The sequence below is a fragment of the Mustela nivalis genome (genome assembly GCF_964662115.1).
Source record: "Mustela nivalis genome assembly, chromosome: 7".
Classification (NCBI taxonomy): domain Eukaryota; kingdom Metazoa; phylum Chordata; class Mammalia; order Carnivora; family Mustelidae; genus Mustela; species Mustela nivalis.
The window spans coordinates 124217315-124241644 of NC_139026.1; the positions used below are offsets into that span (position 1 = coordinate 124217315).

Sequence of the window (24330 nt, forward strand, 5' to 3'; positions counted from 1 at the left end):
ACAGATGGCAGGCCCATTTGTGGGTCTTAGAGACAGGGTCTCTAAGCATGTAGCCTAGTGGCTTACACAAAGAAAGCCAGTCAGTAAGTAGTAGGTACTATTATTATATAGTGAAGCATGTTGTTTCCCCTGCCAGGACCCCCTTCCCTCCTTCACTGCCTGGCAAACTGCCTGTCACTCAAGATTCAGGCCAAGAATCACTTTCTTGGAGAAGGCTTCTGGTTCCCCCCCAAATCTGAATCAGGGGCCGCTAAATCAAAGACTGCCCTGCCATCTGAGCTTCGTTCTCTTCAGCACACTCTAACCTGGTGTTCTTATCTGCTTTTCCCACTACAGTGTAAGCCCCTTAGGAACAGAATGACTCTCATTTCTCTGTAAAATGTACAAAATAGTAGAAAAATATGTATCAGTCTCTGATCATCAGGAAGACCAAGCCACGATTAGAAGTTTGGAATTTTCGAGAGAGGGGAGAGGGGCTGGAAATGGAGTCAATGATGGATCATGCCTACTCATGAAGGCTTCACTAAAATCCCACATGTCAGGGTTCAGAGAGCTTCCAGGTCGATCAGTATGTGGGGGTGCTGGGAGGGTGGCGCGCGGGGTTGGGGGGACAAGGAAGCTCTGTGCCTCCTCCCACATACCTTGCTCTATGCATCTCTTCCATCTGAATGTGTATCTGTATCCTTTATCCCATTTTTTTTTTTAGATTTTTATTTATTTATTTGACAGACGGAGATCACAGAGAAGCAGGCAGAGCGAGAGGAGGAAGCAGGCTCCCCACTGAGCAGAGAGCCCGATGCGGGGCTCCATCCCAGGACCCTGGGATCATGACCTATGCCGAAGGTAGAGGCTTTAACCCAATGAGCGACCCAGGCGCCTCCCTTTATTCCATTTTTAAATAATAAACTGGTAAACACCTATTTTCCTGAGTTTGGGGAATTCAAATTAATCAAAGCCGAGGAGGCAGTCATGGTAACCTCCCAATATATAGGCACTCGGTCAGAAGCAAGGGTGACGACGGGTGCTCAGGACTGGCACTTGCCGCAGGGGCAGTGGGACTACCCCAGGAAGGCGGTCTGGGAAGCGAGTTAATGCAGAGGGCACCCAGCTGGTGTGGCAGAACCGCCTGGTATGGAAGCCCCCAACCCCGGTATCCCAGTGCTCTGACAGGGCAGCAGCGTGACAGTGAAGGAAACACAGTGGGAAAGCTGGGTTTTTCCTACTCAAATGCGTAGTAAACGTTATTCATGCTCACTAGTATTTCGGAATCTCCTCTCCTGTGGGTACTGGAAAGTGTGAGGCATAAACATCCCCCGCCCCTTGGAAGTGAGGCGTGGGCAGGCAGTTTGCTTAGCCAGTGGGAGATGAGGACACGTAACAGGTGTCGCTCCCAGGTGGCAACTTGAGAGCCATTACACCTTCCTCTTTGCTGACTGTCCTCCCAGCCAACCCCTGCAGCCCCGAGGTAAGATGATGGCCATCAGGAGAGGATGGAGCCTCCCGCGAAGCTGGGGCCCCGCGTACCTCGAAGGAGTGGAGGCCCTTGGCTGCACCCACACAGTGTGTGTGGGAGACTGACTTACACAACAGAACTGAGAGGCTTTTTGTTTGTGTTAAGCTCAGAATAACTTAAAGTCTACTACCTGATACAAAGCATTAGCCTCTCACCCAATCCCAAGGTCATAAAGGGACTCCTCTTTCTGTCGGTTAGTAGGTACTAAAATCAGAAACTTCTCAATTCTAAAATGGACAAATCATTCCTCTGTAAAGTCAAAATATGTAAGGTAACTTCCATAGTGAAAAAAACTGTCAAAGAACAGTCCTTCAGACAGAGACTCATAGTTCCCTAGTCCTGGTCCTAAAACAGAAAGTAGTGTACATTTTTGGAGACACATGGAGACCCTGCCAAATGGTACCCCAGTGGTCTAAAAACAGTAATGTGTTCCCACCCCAAAAGGAGTGGTTTATTTTCATCAGATTTGAGCAGAATCAAATTTGGACTATTGTGATGTTTACATTTAAAATCATCTGTGGCTAAAGACAACCATAAATATGTGACTAGCAACTGGGCTTAAACAAACACATGAGAGCCACACAGCAGAGCTGGAAATATGCCGTGGGGAAGTATGGTTTCGTGAATTCTCTGATTTGGGAGGGCAAGTGTTTCAGGCTTTCCTCCCTCAACGCTCCCATGGCTGGCACATTGTGAAACAGTGAGCTTGCTGAACTGTGGTGGTGTGGTTTATGCCTGTGTGCTGTCAGTGTTGGGGGGGGACAGACAAAAGCTATTCACATTTGCACCCCCAAGGTCTGTAGTGCTTTAATGCCTGACACTAGCAAATTTTTATTTCAAATGCTTGTTGAATGAATGAGTGAATAATTCTCTTGAGATCACTGGCTCTTGAGATAACTCCAGTCACCTATTGCCAGTTGGCAGAACACTTCTGAAAGCTACAATTCTCCTTATGTGCGGGGTAAACTTACTACGGCCTAGTATCACGTTTTTACTGTGCATCTACTATGTGCTCAATAGTGTATTGGGCACAGGGGTGAGTTGGGGGAGGGGAATGGTGGTAACTAAAGTCATCAGGGACATGCCCTAGGCTTCATAACCCATACCCCTGTCCTGCCTCATTCTTTTACTGCCACTGGTTATGGCTTTTCTAGAAACCACTGGGAGCCCAGGATTTTACAGCTCTTCCATCCAATACACCTAGTTTAAAATATCTCCAAATTTCCAAGAAGCTTTCATCCAGAGGGATACAAACTGGTAATTTATGACTGGCATGGATGCCTACCCAAATGGACAGAAAGGAAGAATCAGGACCAACAAAGAATCCAGATATTTTGGTTCTGTGCCTATCAATGATTTTTTTTTTTCCTAAAAAAGATAAACAAACTCGGGGCACCTGGGTGGCTTAGTGGGTTAAAGCCTCTGCCTTTGGCTCAGGTCATGATCCCAGGGTCCTGGGATCGAGTCCCACATCGGGCTCTCTGCTCAGCAGGGAGCCTGCTTCCTCCTCTCTCTGCCTGCCTCTCTGCCTACCTGTGATCTCTGTCAAATAAATAAATAAAATCTTAAAAAAAAAAGATAAACTCATGGAAACTGAAGTTGATACAGAGACAAAAAGTAAATAAAAACACCAGATTATTTCACCAAAATTTCCTTAAATATGCCTACATCATGGATTCCATAACTTCTCAGACACTTATACAATCAAATTTTCTGTTAATTTGTATTTTGGGGTCTGGTATTACATACCACAACTTCCTCCACTTCCCAATACCATCTTGTTAAAATTATACTATCTTATTTGGTTATGATGGAGAAACTGTTAACTCTAGTGCTCAAGGGTTTTGTTGTTTTGTTTTTCCCCTTTGCTCTCATGGGCACTCAATTAACCATCGCCTCCTCCAAACTCCCAGACATACCTGATCTGATCGTGTTTCCACATTGAAAAGAAGCAGAAATCCCCCAGGACTGAATGAGGCTTCTCCCAGAAGCCTCCAGTGTACGACTTGGCACACGAGATAATGGTAAATGAGAACACATGGTAAATGAGAACTGACAGGTGGACTTCACACTTGTGGGGATAAGAGTAATCACAAAAGGTAATAAAAGTGTTGGCAAGCATGTAGAGAAATCATACCCCTCGTACACTGCCAGCAGAAACGCAAAATAGTGTAGGTGCTTTGGAAAACAGTTGGGCAGCTCCTCAAAATGCTAACCATTAAAGCTACCATGCCACTCAGCAATTCCACTCCGAGGTATATCCCCAGGAGAAGCAAATACATAGATCCATCTAGAAGCCTGCACACACAGGTTCCCAGACGCATCATTTTATAACAGCCAAAAAAGCAGAAGCCACCCAAATGCCCACCAACGGATACGCAAATAAAGAAGATGTGTCATATCCGTACCATGGTGTAGGACTAAGCAACAAAAGATGAAGTCCTGACCCACGCTACAACATGGATGAACCCTGAAACCATCAGGCGAAATAAAAGAACCCAATCACTAAAGACCATTTACTATAGGACTCCCTTTACACAAAATGTCCAGAGCAGGGAAGTCTACGGAGACAGAAAATAAACTAGTGTTTGTCAGGTGCTGGGAAAATGAAGAGCACTGGGGGCCAGTGCTAAGGGACCCAGGGTTTCCTTTGGGGGTGATGAAATGTCCTAGAATTGATTGTGGGGTATTTGTACAACTCTGTGAAAATACTACATGCCACAAAATTGCATACATTAAATGGGTGAATTGTAGAGTATGTGGACTGTAGGTCAAAAAAGCTGTTAAAACACTGGCAAGTCCAACTCCTGTCCCTGGGGGTGGCAGGATGATGTCCAGGCCTTTGCAGACCAAGAGCTGGTGATGGTGGCCTGCCTCCTGCAGATCAGGAGGAGTGGATGACACACAGAGATGTCACAGCCCCAAGGTAATACAGATGCTGTTGGGCCTTGGGATAATAAAGAAAAATCCCTGCTCTTGAAGACTCTTCTTGAAAATCCAATGAAGAATAACTGATTCAGACCCTTGGGACTCAAAAGTAAATCCTGAACCACAGGTTAGCTATGGAACTCACACAGCCCTCTTATAAAGATCTCTTGGTTCTTAAAGAACAGAAGTTGCACTTCCTACTTCCCCCCAGAATTTCATACGAAAGATTCATAGCAGAAAGCCACTCAGTTTTCCTACCCCAGGAAGGACAGGTAATTCTGTCTGTGCCCACCGAGAATCTCTGGCGTATTCAAACCCCATTTATCTTAGAAGGTTAACCAATAAACTCCTTCTCAGCCATGGAAATGGCAAATATTTAATATATACATCCAGCAACTCTGTTCAAAGACATATTCCAAGATTCTATAGACGGGACTATAGCCAAGCAAACATTCTGCAGATGCTCCAGGATAAACAAGTGGGGTAGAGATTGCTAGCTGACTACAAAATCCATCTTCCCTTTCTTTCCAGGCTCACAACCAGACTACGTTTTCCAGCTCACGCACCATCAGATATGGCCATGTGACTAAGGTCTAGCCAGGGGATGGGAGTGGGAGTGAGGTCTGCCACTTCCTGCTGGCCCAGAGACTCTCTTGGGTGTTCTTCCCACTCCTTCCCACGTGATGGGATGCAGACGTAGGATGAGACAACAGAGAATGGGAGAGCCACATGATGGGAGAAGACTAGGCTCTGACTGATAGAATGAAGGAAAAGATTCTTGCACCCATGCAAACACCTTCATGTGGCTGTTATATATGACATAAGAAGGAAGTTTTCATTCCATTGAGCAAACTGCACATTAGAGCCTACCTGATACAGCAGTTTACCCTATCGTAACTAATACATTAATATTAAGGACATCAAAATAATTCAATTTAGGGTATGTGAATACCCCCAAAAAAATTTTAGATTTCACAGGATTTCACCAGAGATTACTTAGTTCCTCCCCACAAAAACTCTTAATGGTTTGATGTTTCAATTATTTTATAAATTTTTCCCCTTGATTTACTATTTCTGCATAGAAAATGATGGGATTATAGATAAGCTTTGTTATATTTTCACGTATTTTCTAAAGTGTCTATAATAATTACGGTGCCTAAAATCGTTAAGAACAAAGACTCCAGGGGCGCCTGGGTGGCTCGGTGGGTTAAGCCTCTGTCTTCGGCTCGACTCAAGATCTCAGGGTTCTGGGATCAAGTCCCACATAGGGCTCTTTGCTCAGCGGGGAGCCTGCTTCCCCCCACCTCTCTCTCTGTCTACTGATCTGCCTACTTGCGATCTCTGTCAAATAAATAAATAAAATCTTAAAGAAAGAAAGAAAGAAAGAAAGAAAGAAAGAAAGAAAGAAAGAAAGAAACAGAGACTCCAGAAGAAGGTTTAAGATGGCGGCATAAAAAGATACTGAGCTCACCTCCTCCCACAAAGACAACATATCTACACCTATATACAGAAAGGGACCTAGAAACCAGATGAACAGAGCACCACAACAGAAATGCCACCATTCCTGGGTAGATAGAAGAGGTAGAGATATGGTCTCACTGAGGGGAGAAAAAAAACCACTACCACACCCCAGCCATGGAATTCCAATCAGGAAGGGCCCTAGCTATAAGAAAATTTTCCCTAAGGAGCAAGAGATTTGAGCTCCAAACCAGGCAAGCCAATACTTAGATCCTGCGTAGGAGAGATGCGTTAGGGAAAGGAGACCCATTTACTAATCTGAAGTGCCTTCCAGATAGGCAGGAGGCACCTGGGCCTCTCTCCAAGGACTGAGACACTGGTGTCAGCAATTTCTGCACTTATTTGGCCATGCTGATCCTGGCAATAGCAGGTGCCATTTTGGAATTGTTCCTCTAGACTGCTAAAGCCAGGAGGTATGTTCTGCTAAGAGTCTGGCACAACCCTGTTCCTCCTTGAACCCCAGAGCAGACAGGCTGATAACCCTGCCAACTAGCACATCCACAGCAGTCTGGGCAGGGCCTCACAGCCCACTAGGCTGGGGATGAGTCTTGCTCAGCAGCAAGCCCCTACCAGTGGAATCCCAGCCACAATATAGGGGTGATGCCCAGTGGTCTTGAGAGAAAACTGGGTGAACACAGTGAGAACTTCAGCAAAGAGACATAAAACAAAATTAAAAGACAACAGTCAGAGTGGAAGACTACAGTTAACTGAAACGAAAAATACACCAGAGGGAATCAACAGCAGGTGAGAGGCTGCAGAACAGATCTGCGAACTGGAAGACAGGGTAGTGGAAATCACCCAAACTGAACAGCAAGAAGAAAAAAGAATTTTGAAAAAGGAAGATAGTTTAAGGGATCTCTAGGACAACATCAGGCATACTAACATTTACATTATAGAGGTCCCAGAAGAGGGTGGAGGGAAAGCGACAAAATACTTATATGAAAAATAACAGCTGAAAACTTCCCTAATCTGCAAATGGAAACAGATATTGAGGTCCAGGAAGCACAGATAGTTCCAAAAAAAGATAATCCCAAGGAGATCCACAATAAGACACATTATATTTAACATGTCAAAAATTAAAGAGAGAATCTTAAAAGCAACAGACACAAATCAACGAGTCACATAGAGTCCCATAAGACTGTTAACTCATTTTTTGACAAGCTTTGCAGGCCGGAGGGAGTGGCACAATATTTAAAGTGCTGAAAGGAAAAAACTTAACAACCAATACTCTACTCAGCAAGATTATCATTCAGAATTAAAGGGAAGATAAAGCGTTTCCCAGAGAAGGAAAAGCTAAAGGGGTTCATCACCACAGCTTTGTAAGAAATATTAAAGGGGGGCGCCTGGGTGGGTCAGTGGGTTAAAGCCTCTGCCTTCGGCTCAGGTCATGATCTCAGGGTCCTGGGATCAAGCACTGTGTTGCGCTCTATGTTCAGCAGGGAGCCTGCTTCCCTTCCTCTCTCTCTGCCTGCCTCTCTGCCTACTTGTGATCTCTGTCCATCAAATGAATAAATAAAATCTTTAAAAAAATAAAAAAGAAATATTAAAGGGACTTCTTAAAGGAGAGGAAAAAAAAAGCCAAACCTAGAAATAGAAAAATATATGAAAGAAAAAAAAATCTCACAGGTAAAGACATGCATATACAGAAGCCAGAAGGTAGTGAATCAATCACTTACAAAGCTAGTCTGAAGATTAAAAGACAAAAGCCATAAAATTAATTATATCTACAATGATTAATTAAGAAATTCACGAATTAAAAGATGTGAAAAATGATATCAAAAACATAAAATAAGGGAGTTAAAATGTAGAATGCATCTAAACTTAAGCACCAACTTAAAACTGCTATATACATAGTTTGTTATATATGAACCTCACAGTAACCACAAACCAAAACCTATCTAATAAAAATGCAAAAAATGAAGAGAAAGGAATCCAACCACAAAAGAAAGATCACAAAGAAGAGAGCAAGAAAAGAAACAAACAAGAACTACAAAAACAACCAGAAAACAGTAAACAAAACAGCAATAGATACATACCTTTTGGTAATTACTTGAGATGTAAATGGTCTAAATGCTACAGGAAAAAAGACACAGGGTGACAGAAGAGGTAAAAAACAAGACCCATCTGCATGCTCCCTACAAGAGACTTACTTACAGACTGAAAGTGAAGGGATGGGAAAAGATAGTCCATGCAAACAAAAATGAAAATAAAGCTGGGCTAGCAACACTGATTATCAGACAAAATATACTTTAAATCAAAGTCGGCCACATGAGACAAAGAAGGCCATTACATAATGATAAAAGGATCAATCCAACAAAAAGATGTAACACTTGTAAATACCTATGCACCCAATACTGGAGCACCTAAATACACAAAGTAAGTATTAACAGGCATAAAGGGAGAACTGTCAGTAATACAATAATAGTAGGGAACTTTAACACTCCACTTAGATCACCCAGACACAAAACTAAAAAGGACAGTGGCCTTAAACCACACGTTAGACCAGATGGACTTAATGGATATATACAGAACATTCCATCCAAAAACAGAATACACATTCTTCCAGGGGTGTAAAACCTCCAGCTCTGTTTTTGCTCAAGACTACTTTGAATATCTGGGGTCTTTTGTGGTCCATACAAATTTTAGGACTATTTGTTCTAGTTCTGTGAAAAATACCACTGGAGGGTAAAAATGCCATTGGTATTTTGATAGGGATTGTGTTGAATCTGTAGACTGCTTTGGGCAATATGGACATTTTAACAATATTAATTCTTCCAATCCATGAGCATGGTGTATCTTTTTATTTATTTGTGTCCTCTTCCATCTTCTTCATTCAGGTCTTAGAGTTTTCAGAGTATAGATCTTTCGCCTTCTTGGCTAAACTTACTCCTAGGTATCTTGTTCTTTCTCTATGGAATATTACTCGGACATAAAAAATAATGAAATTCGTGCCACTTGTGACAACATAGATAGACCTGGAGGGTATAAATTAAGTGAAATTAGTCAGACAAAGACAAGTACTGTATGCTTTATATGTGGAGCCTAAAAAACAAAACAAGTGGGATGCGTGGATGGCTCAGTGGGTTAAAGCCTTTGGCTCAGGTCATGATGCCGGGGTCCTGGGATCGAGCCCCGCATCGGGCTCTCTGCTCAGCGGAGAGACTGCTTCTTCCTCTATCTGCCTGCCTCTCTGCCTACTTGTGATCTCTGTCAAATAAATTAATAAAATCTTTAAACAACAACAACAACAAAAATCAAACAAACAAAATACAGAGAGAATAAGCTCATGGTTACCGGGTGGGGGGATGGACAATCTTCCAGTTATAAATAAGGCACAAGGATATAATGTACAGCACTGAGAAAATAGTCAATTATATCAAATGGCAACTATATTTATTGTGGTGACCATTTTTTGTTGTTTTTTTTTTTTAAAGATATTTTATTTATTTATTTGTGAGAGACTAAGCAAGAGAGCATTAGCAAAAGCAGGGGGAATGGCAGAGAGAGGGAGAAGCAGTCACCCTCCTGAACAAGAAGCCCAATACAAGACTCAATCCCCAGGCCCTGGGATCAAGACCTGAGAAGAAGGCAGATGCTTAACTGAGTTACCCAGGCGTCCCACAGTGACCATTTTGTAATATATTTAAATACTGAATCATTATGTTGAATGTGAACTAATCTTCAATTTAAAAAAAGGAATAAATAGGGGCGACCTCAAAAGTGCAACTACAAATAAAAAGCAGTAACTTGACTATATCAAAGTTAAACATTTTGTGGCAAACTGATTATAAATATTTTAAACTACAGAATGAGGCAAGATATTCATAAAACACATGATAAAATACTATTAATAGTCAGAATACACAAAAAACTTGTTCCCCCTTTGCACTGTATCTCCAATACAGGATAGGGAGATAACATAACACCCTGACCAGGAATGCAGGCATTAGCCAGGGTCTGGTTTTGACTTCTGGCTCCACTACTTCCTAGCTGTGTGACTTGGAATGTATTATTTTAACCTGTCTGTGCTTCAGGTTCCACAGCTATAAAAGGATAGAGTTTTTAGTAGAAACTAATAGAAAAACTACGAGGACAAAACCAGTTACTACACGTAAGAACTTAGTACAGTAGCTGGCACATAGAAATCACTCAATCTATGTTAGCTATTAACGTGATTGCCCTGCCTCGCCTTTTCTCTTAACCTACTGGTAGCTAAAATTGTGTTACGTATTTATTTCTCTTCCTCTAGTCAGGGCCTCAGGTCCATAAAACAGCATTTCCCTTTGTATTCTTAGCATTTAAAACAGTGTCTGCTATACCAAAGGTCCTCAATAAATATTTGCTGGGTGAATGTGAAATCAATAAAACAAATCAATACGAAAAAGACAAAAGACTGACAGAAGAATAGGTGGTGAAGGAGTGCCGCTCAAAAGCGTAATCTCTAACAGCTAAGAGAGTCTTAACAAGATGCTCTACCTCATGGCTGAACGGGATCTGAAAAGAAAACCACCTCGGATTCTACTCTTAATCGGCTGATTTGTCGAACATCTGTAAGTCTGATGAAATCAGAAGTGTGGGAGGGAAAGGAACTCCCGGACGCCTGACCGGGCCGCTGGGGAGAACAATCAGGAAGGAGCCGCCATCACTGCCCGTGTGGCAGCAAGGTGGTGCCCTGAACGCACTAAGTGCTGTGCCAACCAAGCACTTCACACAGGTCAGCCCTGGAAGGCAAGTGCTATAGGGACTGCTGTTCTCATTTTATTGAAGAGAAAACGGAAATACAGAGCGGTTCTGGCCCTGGCTGGGAGCCACTGGGTAAGGAGTGGCCAAGCCAGGACTCGGGCCGTGGCTACACAAGATGGCCGCTTGTCAGCGCCTCTCCACAGACCAGACGTCTTTTGAGATATATGTTGGCAATATTTGGCTCCTCTTGGGTCATGTGCCTATTCATGATCTCCGGACAGGTTTCATCAGCCTAACTGTTTTTGAACGAGTGTGTTATGGTGGGATGCCACATCCCTTTACGAGATGGAACGGCACTACAAGGGACAAACTCTGTGCCGAGGTTTTGATACAGTTTATGAACAACAGGAAAGGGGACGCAAAGATGCTTCACAGTGCCCTGCAGACAGGAGACGATTCACACTGGCAGCTGCGGGAAGTCGGCCATGGCAGAGGCAGGTGCTCCGGGGGCGTGGGCTGCGTGCATCTCTCCTCGTGCTGGATCCGGGCACCCAGCGTTCAATCACGGATTTGACCTACACTTCAGGTTCGAGAGGCAGTCTATTGTCAGTAGCTCAGTCAGTGCAATTCCAGCAATGACTTCTTCACCCATTTTCTCCCCAAGTGGAACCTGCAGTCCAGAGCGGGAAGCCACCCTTCCAGATGTCATCATCTAGCTCTGTGATGGCCCAACCTAAAGTAAGATTTCAGCCACCTCACCAGTTGGGTGGCTTCATCCCTTTCCCAGCACATTCCTCACCTTAGAGGGTTAACACAGGAAATCCAAGTCAGGGGTTCTCCAGATGATCTCTGACCAAGCATAAGTCACGGACAAGCTTTTGAAAAGCTCAGAGTTCAAAGATGCTCCCAAGTTTATGACCAGTGAAGGTCAGAGATCATTATAAAGGTCAGCCAAGGAGGCTGGCAGCTGCAGCGACTGAGATCATAATGCTGGGCGGAGGTCATGGTGGGACTGGCCAACAATTTCAGTATTTACACCGGTGTTAGAGGCAGAGGGTGGCTAGCTCTGGGCAGTAGTTTCTGCAAGCCCTAGATTCAACCCAGGCCTAGCTGGACTAGAAGAACCTGGATGACTCCCTTTGCTAGGTTCTGATCAATCAATCCCCCTTTTTCAGATACTTGGTTGCTTGCAAGTTCTCAGTAATTTCAACTCTTACCATAAAGTCATTGTGGGAAACTGTGTCCTACCTCTTTAGCCTTCTCTTTCCAGAATCATTTCAGTATTATCAAACAATTTCAGAGTATACTTCCCATAAAACCCAATTCTGATAGGAGTTAATGTTAATTACAATAAAATTTTATCAATATGCTTTGGCTAGAAACTAGCTTAGCATGAATTACAGTTTGTGAAATTAAGATTTGTCTTTGCAGATAGTCCACGATCAGAATAAAGGAGGAAATGTTTAAAACGTAAATGAAAATTTTAAATGCATCTTTAAGTTCATTATATATAATTAAAAGACAAAGTACAAGTTGTTCAGATATTCAACGAACAAGTTTCTCTTAAAGGCTTACTTCTTTGCCTGTTAGGCAAAACTGTTCCTGAAGATGAAATGATGAATACAAGTAGAAAAAAAAATTTTTTAAAGGTTTGAGGGAGTTGGCAGAGTATACCCTTCAAGAGAGTCCAAATTAGAGAAAAATCGCCTATTTCCTATAGTTTTCTCTCACCCGTGCCCACAATGTTTTTCTGACTGAAATACACTAGCTCCTACTCACACAACTTTTCTCATTTCTGGGCCTTTGAGAGGCAAATAGTAGTTAACAAGTCAAAAATAAATCTTTTGTCTGGCTGAGATTCACTTCAATAATGGATTCTCATTGCTAGCGTCAACCAAGAATCCACATGCTTTTCAAATGATATTCCTATTTCTAAATTTCCTTACATAATCAAAGTTTCATTCTCTACTTCCCCTTTTCTTTTTTCTTTTTTTTTTTTTTTTAAAGATTTTATTTGACAGAGAGAGATCACAAGTAGGCAGAGAGGCAGACAGAGAGAGGAGGAAGCAGGCTCCCTACTGAGCAGAGAGCCTGATGCGGGACTCGATCCCAGGACCCTGAGATCATGACCTGAGCTGAAGGCAGTGGCTTAACCCACTGAGCCACCCAGGCGCCCCTCTACTTCCCCTTTTCTATATCCCAATGCTGATCATGCAACCAAGTCAAATCTCCCATTATAGGAACATTCCATAAGTACGTGAAATCCTTTTGGTGACAAGAGTATGGCAAAATATTATGTTCTTCTCCTTCAGAAAAATCCCATGAAGAAGTGAGGGGCAACATCTGTATGGTATGGGGGAAACACCTCCATTGTTGGAGTGATGAGGCTGCCACAGCAAAGGTCATCAGTCATCACCTGGAATACCAAACATGAACTTGGATAGAAGAACATGACCTCAAACACAGAAGGATAGAGGGTAGCTAAACAGTCCACTTTGGGATGGTAGAGGAAAGAAATAAGGAATTTTTTTAAAAACACAGAAACCACCCCAGAGCTCAGAGAAATTAAACTGAGGGTGAGTGATGGAAGTTTCTTGATCCCTGGTTTAATACTGATTTCAATATACTGCACAGCCTCCCTAAAACTTATTAGCATAAAAAAATTCTAAAATATTTGTTATGAAATATTTTAGAGAAGTGATATACACACAAGTATATTAATTTCAGCACGGTTTACTAGCACAGAATAGGGGGCAGGTTATTAAAGAAAATGGTACAGCCAGTCAATGAAATAACATACAGTCTTTTAGAAAATGAGGTTGGTCTGGGGGCATCTGGGTGGCCCAGTCACTTAAGCATCCACCTTTGGCTCAGGTCATGATCCCAGAGCACCACATCATGCTCCCCGCTCAGCAAGGAGACTGCCTCTCCCTCTGCCTGCCTCTCATGCTCTTTCACTTTCTCTCTCTCTCAAATAAATAAATAAAATCTTTTTTTAAAAAATGAGTTTGATGGGGCACCTGGGTGGCTCAGTGGGTTAAGCCGCTGCCTTCGGCTCAGGTCATGATCTCAGGGTCCTGGGATCGAGTCCCGCATCAGGCTCTCTGCTCAGCAGGGAGCCTGCTTCCTCCTCTCTCTCTCTGCCTGCCTCTCTGCCTACTTGTGATCTCTCTCTGTCAAATAAATAACTAAAATCTTAAAAAAAAAAAAAATGAGTTTGATCTTTAAAAAAAAGGGGGGGGGCGCCTGGGTGGCTCAGTGGGTTAGGCCGCTGCCTTCGGCTCGGGTCACGATCTCAGGGTCCTAGGCTCGAGTCCCGCGTCGGGCTCTCTGGTCAGCACCGAGTCTGCTTCCCTCTCTCTCTCTCTGCCTGCCTCTCCGTCTACTTGTGATTTCTCTCTGTCAAATAAATAAATAAAATCTTTAAAAAAAAAAAATGAGTTTGGTCTATGTGGCCTGATATACATACTGATTTCAGTACCAGCACAAGCATACGCAAGGGGGGCACACATATGTGTGCACACCTTATCCTTCACTGCTGGAAGGACAGGCCACCACCTGGCAACAGTGGCTGCTCCTGAAGAGGGGTAAGTAGTAAGAGAGAGAGTAAGTGTCAATTCTCACTGGATACCCCTTTGTGCCTTCTGAATTTTGTAACCTTATGCTCATTCTACCGACTCAAAATATTTTTTAATCTAAAAAACTAAGGTGGATACAGAGCCAAAGCTAAGATACAGAGGTTATATTAGTTAGCATACAGGTCAGGGCCCCGGGGGGTGGGAGTGTTATGTCCCAAATAAGAGAGCATCCGACATAGGAGCTCACTTCGCTCTCCTGAATCTCTGCTTGCCCCCAAAAGTAAGTTCCAGAAGACGGGCCAGGCTCTCTCCTTTGCTCACTGCCATCCGCAGGATGTCTGCTGGGTTCAGCTGGTCCAAGGCAATTTTTGTACCACATGCATATCCTGGCCAGTGGAAGGGGGGAGGGAAACACAAGGTGGCAGGAAAGGACGGCGTTGCTCTGGATGATGGGGCCCACCTGCAGCCTCGGCACGAGAGCCCGACAGCAGACGGCGTAGATTATGAGTCTCCACAGAGCCCTGGGATGGTCTCAGAGAGGGCTAGGATGTTCATGGCACATCAAACGACAGGAATTTCCAGGACAACGGAAAGCGTATATTTGCTTTTTGTAAATACATGTGAATAGGAAAATGTATATATGTACACATGAATTATATATATATGAAATACATGTATATATGAATACACCAAGGCATTGCTTGATGATACATTCTGACATTCTACATTAAAAATGATGTGCTGGGGCACCTGGGTGGCTCAGTCGTTAAGCGTCTGCCTTCAGCTCAGGTCATGATCGCAGGGTCCAGGGATCAAGCCCCGCATCAGGCTCCCTGCTCGGCAGGAAGCTGGCTTCTCCCCGTGCCACTCTCCCTGCTTGTGTTCCCTCTCTCAATGTACCTCTCTCTGTCAAATAAGTAAATAAAATCTTTAAAAAAACAAAATAAAAATGATGTGCTTTTGCAAAAAAATTTTTTTTAAAACTTCATTTGCAAAAACAAAAAAGAACTCTACTTTCATTGGTTCTTTGTTCAGTTTCTATAAAATGTTAATAAACACCCAAAGAATAGTAATGAACAAGTATCCCTACATTCCTCCCCCCTCCCCAAAAAAAACCCAAATGAAGAGACTACGGAAAATTATAATATTAACTGAATCACCATCTTTCTCAGGAATGTACTACATGAACTTGAACACTGAATGAACTCAGCCGTGGGAAGAAAAGAGCTCGTATTTCCCTGGTGTGTGCGTGTGTGTGTTGAAGCCAGTTAACAGAAAGGCAATGTGCTAACAAAAGAGAAAGTGTAAAGTTCAAATCCCAACTTGGTTTGGGACACCCCCTGCCAGGTGATCTGTGCAGTGGATTTTCTCCTGCCTCTTGGGGAGCTTGATGGGCCCTGACTTATAGGAATTCAAAACACCCACAAAAGCACAACCCACTCCAGCGCCAGAGGCTGGGCTTTGGAGCTGGGGAACCAGAAGGCTCACGTGGATTCCTCCAGCAGCGCTATCCTCCTGAAATGCTCAACACTGGATTCCTGAACCCATTTTGCTTCCAAATGGCCAAGAGGCCATGAAGACTTGACTGACTGCAGTCCTGGGAGGTGGAGGGCACCAGGGGAAGGAGGCCACACTGGGGCCGCTGTAGAACTTGGTCTAGAATGGGGACTAGACTGCCAAGAAATAGGCATGGAAGAAAAAAGATCTCACTGCAAAATAGTGATGCTATCATTAAAATCAATCCTTGAACAGACCTGAAGAGAAATTCAAGAGTGCTCTCTGTAATCAAGTTGCAGTATTTTTTTAAACAAGGAAATGTATTCGTTTCTTTTTAAAGAAAGACATTTCCTGCACTCATTACACTGGTGAATTCCGACTCTAGAGGTACTCAAGTTGGTCATCTCTGACTTAAAAGAAGAGGAGCTTGAAACACTATCAGACAAATCACTTTTTCCTGATTTATGGTTCCCGCAGTTTAGTGCAGGGCTGAGCGTTTACAGTCAGGTGGCAAGAGGCCCACGACCTAAGTGTGAATCTGAGATGAGGCCTGGACAAGTTTGTAAAGCTTGGAAAAGCACACATCTCCTTATCTGTGGTTGCAAAGGTTCAATGAGGAAAACGTACGTATGAAGTAGGAAGAGCATACTGAAAGTTCACAAAATTAGCAATTACTTTACCACGCTGGGGTCTATACAGCACAGAAACAAAGTGCGAATCTATAGTCCAAGTCCTTTCAGTTAGAATTAGGGGGAAAAAAAACCATCCTTCACATAGCCCTCCTGCACATGGGGTAAATTTTTTAAATCAGAAATTATGTCAGTGGAGATTCAGAGCCACTGAGACCACTGAACAAATCTTTGTTAAGCCACCACCATGTGCCATGCACCAGAGACGGCAAAGACAGAGCCCACGAGCACGGTCTCCGCACTCAGTCTGCCTGGAAGCAGACTGGGAGACACACGTCCGTGTCCTGCAGATATGTTTTGAGGTGCTGGCCTTGTCTACTAGCTCCTTCCCTGAGGAAGACCACAGCTCTCCCTGTGGCAGTGAGAGTGATAGGGCCTTTCACAGGGCTCATCACCTTGGACGGAAGCCTTTCTGAAAAAATGACACCGGAACCTCTCACCTTGAACTTGGAGGAGGAGTGGAGGTGGGAAGATGCAGAGAACACCCTACGAGAGAGAACTCCCAAGTACATGTGGGAAGCTGTGGCCTATGGAGGACACTAACTAAATCCCTTTGCTGAGCAGTGATGTCTGACGTTGACCTGGAAGTTGTCTTCTGCCTTGACGCGATAATCCAGCCTCTCCCCTCATTATTCACAAAACCCTCAGTTGGGGGTGTGCGCAGCAGCCTGATATTAGTGGCTTTTGGGGGGCAGGGGATAACAAACAAAATGATCCAGTGTCAAAGGTCTGAGGAGAAAGAGTTAAGGAGTCAAAAGCCAAAAGCGTTCTGAACAGGTGATGGGGAAGCTGGAGGGAACAGGGGCAGCCGGGGACAGTGAAGCTGGAAGCTTCGGTCCCCAAGAAATCTCCATCCCTCCGTCTCAGTACTTGAGTACTCTTGAGTACTCTGGTTAGGTATTAAAGAAAAGTATGACTGTAGAATGTAAAAGGATGTGGAAACCCTCAGGCCATAGAAAGACCAGGAGAAAGTCCTAGAAACTTCTAGACTAAAAACAAGTCAAAACACAAAAAAAGACTGAGGTTTCCTGTATAACAAAGAGAAGCAGATTGGCCGAGAGACAGCATCTGCGCCACTAAATGCTAGATGATAACAAAGCATTTGTGGAGTTTGGAGAAAAATGATTATTACAGAATTACCCACATGCCCAGACTATAGTTTATGCACAAGGACAAAAGAAAGGCATCTTCTGATACACAAGAATTCAGAATCATCTGCATATGTTAATTTAAAAATTATGTGAGAAAGTCCTCAAAAAAGGAGGTATGGTTTACAAGGAATAGTGATAAGCAACAAAAACAGGGGAGTCTAATTACTTTTCAACAATATGGTTATGAATATAATGTAACAGTTAAAAAGAAAGTTTTAATGGGATAGAAGGCCAAAAATAAAAGAAGCTACATGGAATTAAAATTTCAGACTATTCCAACAAAACCCAGGACACGTAAAGGAAGAAGTTAAAACATCCTACACGTTTTGTTTTGTTCAATGGTAGAGTATTTTGAATAATGGTTAATTTTTAACATTGACAGAAATACAGATAAAAACATGCTTGCTCAAAATTTAAAGATCATTCCCGGAGGGGGAGGGTGTAGAACTTCTAAACCGCTAGAGAGAAGAAATGAAAAATATTCTGCAAAGACAAGAGAACAATAAAGAGGTATTTTGAGAACCACAAAAGCTTCTAAAAGTCAAAAACAGGATATGATCTGAGCTGTCCAATCTGATACACACTACCCAGAAAGCACTGGTTACATTTAAATTAATTATAATTAAATAAAATTTAAAATTCAGTTCCTTAGTGACCCTAACCACCTTTCATGTAGCTAGTGACCTCTGTCTTGGACATTTCCATACTGCAGAAAGTTCTAGCAGACAACACAAATAGTGAAAAATACAGGATAACAAATGAGTCCATGTGAAGTTTGATCTTATTAACGCTAAATATGCACTTTTTTATATATATTAAAATGTTAGTTGGGGCGCCTGGGTGGCTCAGTGGGTTAAGCCGCTGCCTTCGGCTCAGGTCATGATCCCAGGGTCCTGGGATCGAGTCCCCCATAGGGCTCTCTGCTGAGCAGAGAGCCTGCTTTCCTCTCTCTCTCTCTCTGCCTACCTCTCTACCTACTTGTGATTTCTCTCTGTCAAATAAATAAATAAAATATTAAAAAAAAAATGTTAGTTGATTAAACTGTCAGTAGTGGTTTCTCTAGCAAATAACATGACCAAGGGCCTTCCGCTGCTTACACACTTTATTGTCTGAATTTTTAATAAATCGTATTTTACTCTTAAAACGAGTAAAAGTCAGAAATAGATCTTCAAATATGCTAACAAAAAAACTAATCAACTAACCTTTTTCTTGAACTTGGTACAGAATTTGGTTCCAATCCCTGAGTTAACTGAGCAACTGACTCTGACTCATACATATTTACTGTGGACACTTGTGTTAATAAACAATTTCAACACAACAAAGAGTGTGTCCTATACCTAGAAATTTTCCAGAGTTTAGCTAAGTTTCTGGAAAAAAGTCTGTCTGGGGCCCAAGGGTAGTATCACATTTCAGATGCAAGTCTGAGCAGACATTTGATGATTTCAAACTGTATTTCTTGAACTGAGGGGTTTCCTTGGCCATAAGCTGTTAACATACCTTTCCATTTCGATTTACAGAGCTGATAACAGATCAAATTTCAGAAAGTACAGCTCTGAATAATCCTCGGGAAAAATTCCCACCGCCAGTCTCAACGATACATAGAAAGAAAGAACAATACAATACATGGAGAATAACTTCAATTTCCCCCCATAATGGGTGCGGGAAAAAAGAAATGTTCTTTGTTGTAGGAATTCCAAAATTTTAATCTTTACCAAACACCAGCTCTTTAATTTTTCTAAGGAAAGAAATGCTTTAAAATGTCTCAGAATAACCCTCAAATACTAAAACTATTTCATATCTACCCCAGGGAATAATTTGGTCATTTATCTGCCAACAAGAGCATATTCATATATGCTTATTTTACTCCCTAAGTAAATATTCTTGGTAGCTGCCTCCTATTCCATCACAGTGAATATTGAGGAAAAAGCTCTTAGTGGGAAGGAGATGAAAAACATCAATCTGTCTAGGAAATTTTTTTTTCTTTTTTCCTTTTTTTTTTTTTTGGTAAAGCCAGAAAAGAGATGATTTGGTTTTGTGCCAACCTGAACACTAATTTTATTTGGAGTAAATCGTGTGACCCTGCTTCTAACACTGGACAGTAAGTATGCTCCATGTGGAGTGGTTGGCTGAATTCGAGGTAATTACCACTACCCACTGTTATTTTACAAACGGAGAAATGAGGTACAAAACAGGGGCTAGAATGAGAAGATAGTGAGCAGCGAAGATCCTTCAACAATATGCCTCATTCTCAATGGTTACCCAAATCCCTTCCTAAGAAAGAAACAGAAGCCACCCATGTATCAAACTGAGATAAGTATTAAAGATCCTTGAGTATTTATCTAACCTCGAACCCACCTGGGAAAGCTTCAGAAGACACCCTATAGGTAACCACAGCCACCCCACCAGAACAGAAATCTTCAGCAATCTGGACTATTTCAAATAATTCACACAGAAAGCTGGACTGAAGTTCATTTTTATCTATGTAGAAAGTCTTGCTCAAAATAATAGTTGAAAACTGATTTGCTTGAAAGTTTTCAAGTTCCCTCTAAGCCCTCTACAAGGACCTGGTTACTTCCCCTAATTGTAAGTCACGCATTAAAGGGAGTTATTTAAACAATCCTTCTAGATAATGGTCTATTATTACTCTTCTCATTAAGCATAAAACATATGTCATTCACGGACTTGAAGCATTATCCACAAAAATGAATTAGTCCATAAGAAAAATTCTACGAAAATGAAAAAAAAAAGCATATTATGTAATAATGTTTACATTTTGGTGCAAAATAACCTAATTTTGGTATCTTCCTTTTATCTGAGGTTTTAGTTGCAACTTAGTACGTCTAAAATGAGTAGTAAATACATGACAGTTGACCCTTGAACAGGTATTAGGAATTCTGACAGAACAGGGAATCAGAAATCTTTGTGTAACTTTTGACTTCCCCCAAGCTTAACTACTAACAGCATAGTGTTGACCAGAAGCCTTACCAATAACATAAACAGTTGATTAACAGATACTGTGTATGTTACACATATTATATACTGTATTCTTATAATAAAGTAAGCTAGAGAAAGGAAAATGTTATTAAGAAAATCATAAGGAAAATACATTTATAGAACTGTGCTGCATTATCTGTGGAGAAAATAATCGCATATAATTGGACCCATGCAGTTCAAGCCAGTGTTGTTCAAGGGTCATCTGCATACTCATTTGTGGGGGTAAATTAATTCCTTCAGGCCACAAGGGTACTATTTGGTAAATTACTGCTTTGTGCCCTTACCTATACCAAGTGGCCTCAAAGCGGTAATTCCTCATTAAAAGGTAAAGTGTTTACCTATGCATTCCTCCAAAGGCTCTTTATTCATCACTTGATTAAAACCAGTAGAGAATGAAAAGGCCGAGGTCAGAAAAGAGGAGACTTTCAACATCAACAAACTGGAGACACGCGAGAAAAAAATCCGGGTTTCTACTGAGCCACATCATCATCAGTACAGAAGCCAAAATAGAACACAATTATCCACAAACTTGGCACATGCCATCTAAATTCAAATCCAAAAAAGCAGTCCAACAAGTGCAGCAACTCGAATTTTTACTGATCTCCTCCTATCTAACACACTACAAAGAAATCCATTTTAGTACTCTCTCCCCACTAGAAGTTTTTATATTATTTGCTCTTGGTTAAAACCCTCAGTCTAACGGTCATCTCTAAATGGTGAGTAACCATGCTAACATACAATATGTGAATATGTAACACTGAAAATCTCTGTGGAGGACAAAAGATGCCTCTCGGTCTTCTGGAACTTCAAGCAGCCCATGCATGGCAAGGCTTCCTGGGCCAGGCCCCAGATCAATGGAAACACGGTAAGTATTTCTCTGTAACATGAATATTCTGGATTGTGTAAGCAAGGAGGTACAAACGAAGCCTTGATTGAAAAAGAATGAATAATAAACATAAATTACAGTGGAGAAGACAGAAGTCCGGAGTCTCGCCAGAAAGATAATGGGCAGTTATTTGGGAAGTTATTTGAGTAATCCATCATATTTCACCTGGGCCCATTCTAGCACTAATGTGATTGTCTCGAAAGCATACTTATATGCAGGCAAATTTCTATTCCTGCATAGACAGAATTCAGGCTTAGATTTCTGTCCATTTTCATTTCCTCTTTAAAAAAAAAAAAAAAATTCTAGACTTGAATTGTAACATTCGGTACTTGCAGCTGCCACCGAAGTATTATTCACTGCAAAAATATAAAAAGCAACTTGCCAATGGGAGAAACATTTAGTCAGCTTTTCCTTTTCTTGATCTCTTTTAATATTTTATAACACATGAAAGCTCAGTAAAAGTTCCTTTCTTAAACAAATCTTCAAGCAGACGTTAAATAGAATGCAAATGCTTTACACTTTAAATCATCAATCATTTAAAGAATCCTCTCCATGAACTGAATAAATAAGCCATCTGTGACTAAGGGCTCCCTATCATGTTTTCAAGCTGACCCACTTCTTCACCAGTCACCATGGTTTGCAAAAATCTCACATCTAAGGGGCAGCAATAAGTGCTCCGTGCCAGCGCATAGTTTGAATCCAACGGGGTAAAAGGGTAATGCAAACACCACCTTTAAGGACACCAGTCTTATTTAAAATGACCACCCCCCCCCCAACTCTAAAAACAGAACTTCAATACCCTTAACCGGAAGCATTCTTTTCTCCAAAGGGAAAGCAAATCAAGCCTGCCGGGGGAGAAAAGGGAGCCAGTTGAAAAGGGATAAGAAGAAACCTGATCAGGTGCTAAAACGCTTGGTGCATCTGGCTTTGGGAGATCAAACACCCGCTTTGCAAGCAAGATCTGTTCAGATCCCCTAAGCCTGAGCCCAAATCAGCCGACCCGTCCTGCTTCAGAGAGCTCTGCAGGCACGCGGGGCAGTGACAAATCCGCGCGTCCCCAGGAGCGGCGGGCCCCGGGACCCCCGGCGACCCCAGCCTCGCTCCGCGCGGGCAAGCACAACTTTCCGCAGTTCCCCGCCAACAGCGCAAAAGACCCCGCGCCAATCTAAAACCACTCCCCCCATCAGCTCCTCTTTTTTCTGGAGGTGGCGGCGGCTGGGGGAGGGGTAGGAGGGTCTGGAAGGACTTAAGGAGAGGATGACAAGGAGCGGAGGAGGACGACTTCCCATAAACGCGGCCGCCACAAAGGGACGGGGACCGCGCCTCCCCATCGGTCCCTCCGAGTCGCAAGCCGGCCAGGACGGCGCGTCGCACCCGCGGGCCGAGGCGGAGGCGGGGACGAGCAGGGACCGGCCGGCCGCGCGGCAGGTGACATCGGCGTCGCCGGTCCTCCCACCGGGGCCCCGCGCCCCGCCGCCCACCCGGGGCCTCGCCTCCGCCGCGCCGCGCGGGAGCCGCGGGAGCCAGACCTCAGCAGGTTGGGGGCCGCCCGCCCCTTCAGAGCTGCCCCGGCCCCGCCCGCGCCCCCGGACCCGGCGTCCGAGCGCAACCCGAGCGGCGCGCTGTCCCCGTGCCCCGAGCCTCCCGCGCCCCGCGCGCCTACCCTTTGGCGTGCTCCGTCTCCTCCTCATTGTCCCCGTCTATCCCGCACGTGTCCTGGTCGTCCAGCTCCAGGCTCTGCTGGCTGGCCGCAGACTCGCTGTCCTCCGCCATCGCGGCGGCGCGGGCTGGGGAGGCGGCGCTCGGGACCGCGGGCGTGGGGGACCCGCGCGGCGGCGGCGCGAGCAGCTCCCCCTAGTGCCGCCCGCCGTCTCCTCAGAGCCAGCAGCCCGGACGCCGCGCCCGCCCGCCCCGCCCGGCCTGGGCCCGCCCACCGCGGCTGGGGCGGGGGCGGGGAGGGGTGGGCGCGACTCGCGGAGCCTGAAGGTGGGGGGAAGGGAGGGGAGGGGAGGGCGAGGAGCGGTGCGGGGTGGTCCCAAGCCGGTTGGCGGGCGCGGGCGCTGGCGCCGAGCCCTGGCACCCGAGCCTGCACCGCGCTTCGGCCCGGTGTTGGTCTCTGAATGAGGCCACAGACAATCTCCAAACCTTGGAGTCTTCATTTTGAAACGCAGGGCCGGCGATTTTACACCTCTACAGGTTAGGAAGCACTTTTAACCATTGCAGGGATCTTTTACTCGAGTAGGCGTGCCAAGGCCCATGATTTCTTAGAAGCCTCCCACACATACACATACTCTCCAAAAATTCCATTGCTTGTATTTATCTTTCCAACGCACGGTAAAACCAAAGTCAAAGTCAAAACAGAGTGCTTCCCACCTCCCCACCTCCCCATTCCAACCAGACTGGCACCCCGAAAACTCTTAAACAGAGAAAAAATCTGAGTTGTCCTGTTTCCCGTGGACAAAACAGATAGCCAGCTCCGAGCAGAACAATCATCTTAGGTGAATTGGGGTAATGTCCATGACGCTGGGGGATCGGACAGTGTCAGCTAGGACACCTTGGCTTCGCTCCGTGAAAGTCATAACCTACACCTTCAAGCCAAAGTAGATGGTCTTCCGGCTGAAACCCTCTGTGTCGACCTGTGAATGCAGGAGGGACAGGTCTCGCTGCTACACGGATTGCCAGATAAAAGGCCGGTCAAGCTCAGCCTCTTCTTTGCTGTTGCGTTCTGTACACAGCAAACCCTTCCTTTGCTTTCCTCTGACGGTTGGTGTTCAAAAGTCCTGCTGGACCACGGGAAGGTTTACAAAGTCAGCGGAAAGATAGTTACCAGAAACTGCTCAAGGAGCAAAATTGGATTTTAAAAGCCACCTGAAATTTTTGGTGTGGGTTTGTT

The 24330-nt window shown here is 43.9% G+C and overlaps 1 protein-coding gene across 5 annotated transcripts in view; it reads right to left on the reverse strand.

Moving 5' to 3' along the window:
• NMT2 (N-myristoyltransferase 2) overlaps positions 1-23298 on the reverse strand; it is a 67035-nt gene extending 43737 nt beyond the window's left edge. For 4 of the 5 annotated variants that reach the window (XR_014313762.1, XR_014313763.1, XM_082738711.1 and 1 more), the window contains exon 1: positions 23101-23277. Coding sequence is in view for 3 of the 5 variants with exons in the window: in XM_082738711.1 (XP_082594837.1) it covers positions 23101-23128 (28 nt within the window). In the remaining 2 variants the exon portion in view is untranslated. Of the gene's footprint in view, positions 1-23100 lie in introns of all 5 variants that reach the window. The other variant, XM_082738710.1, reaches the window with a different exon arrangement.
• Positions 23299-24330: the final 1032 nt, after the last annotated feature.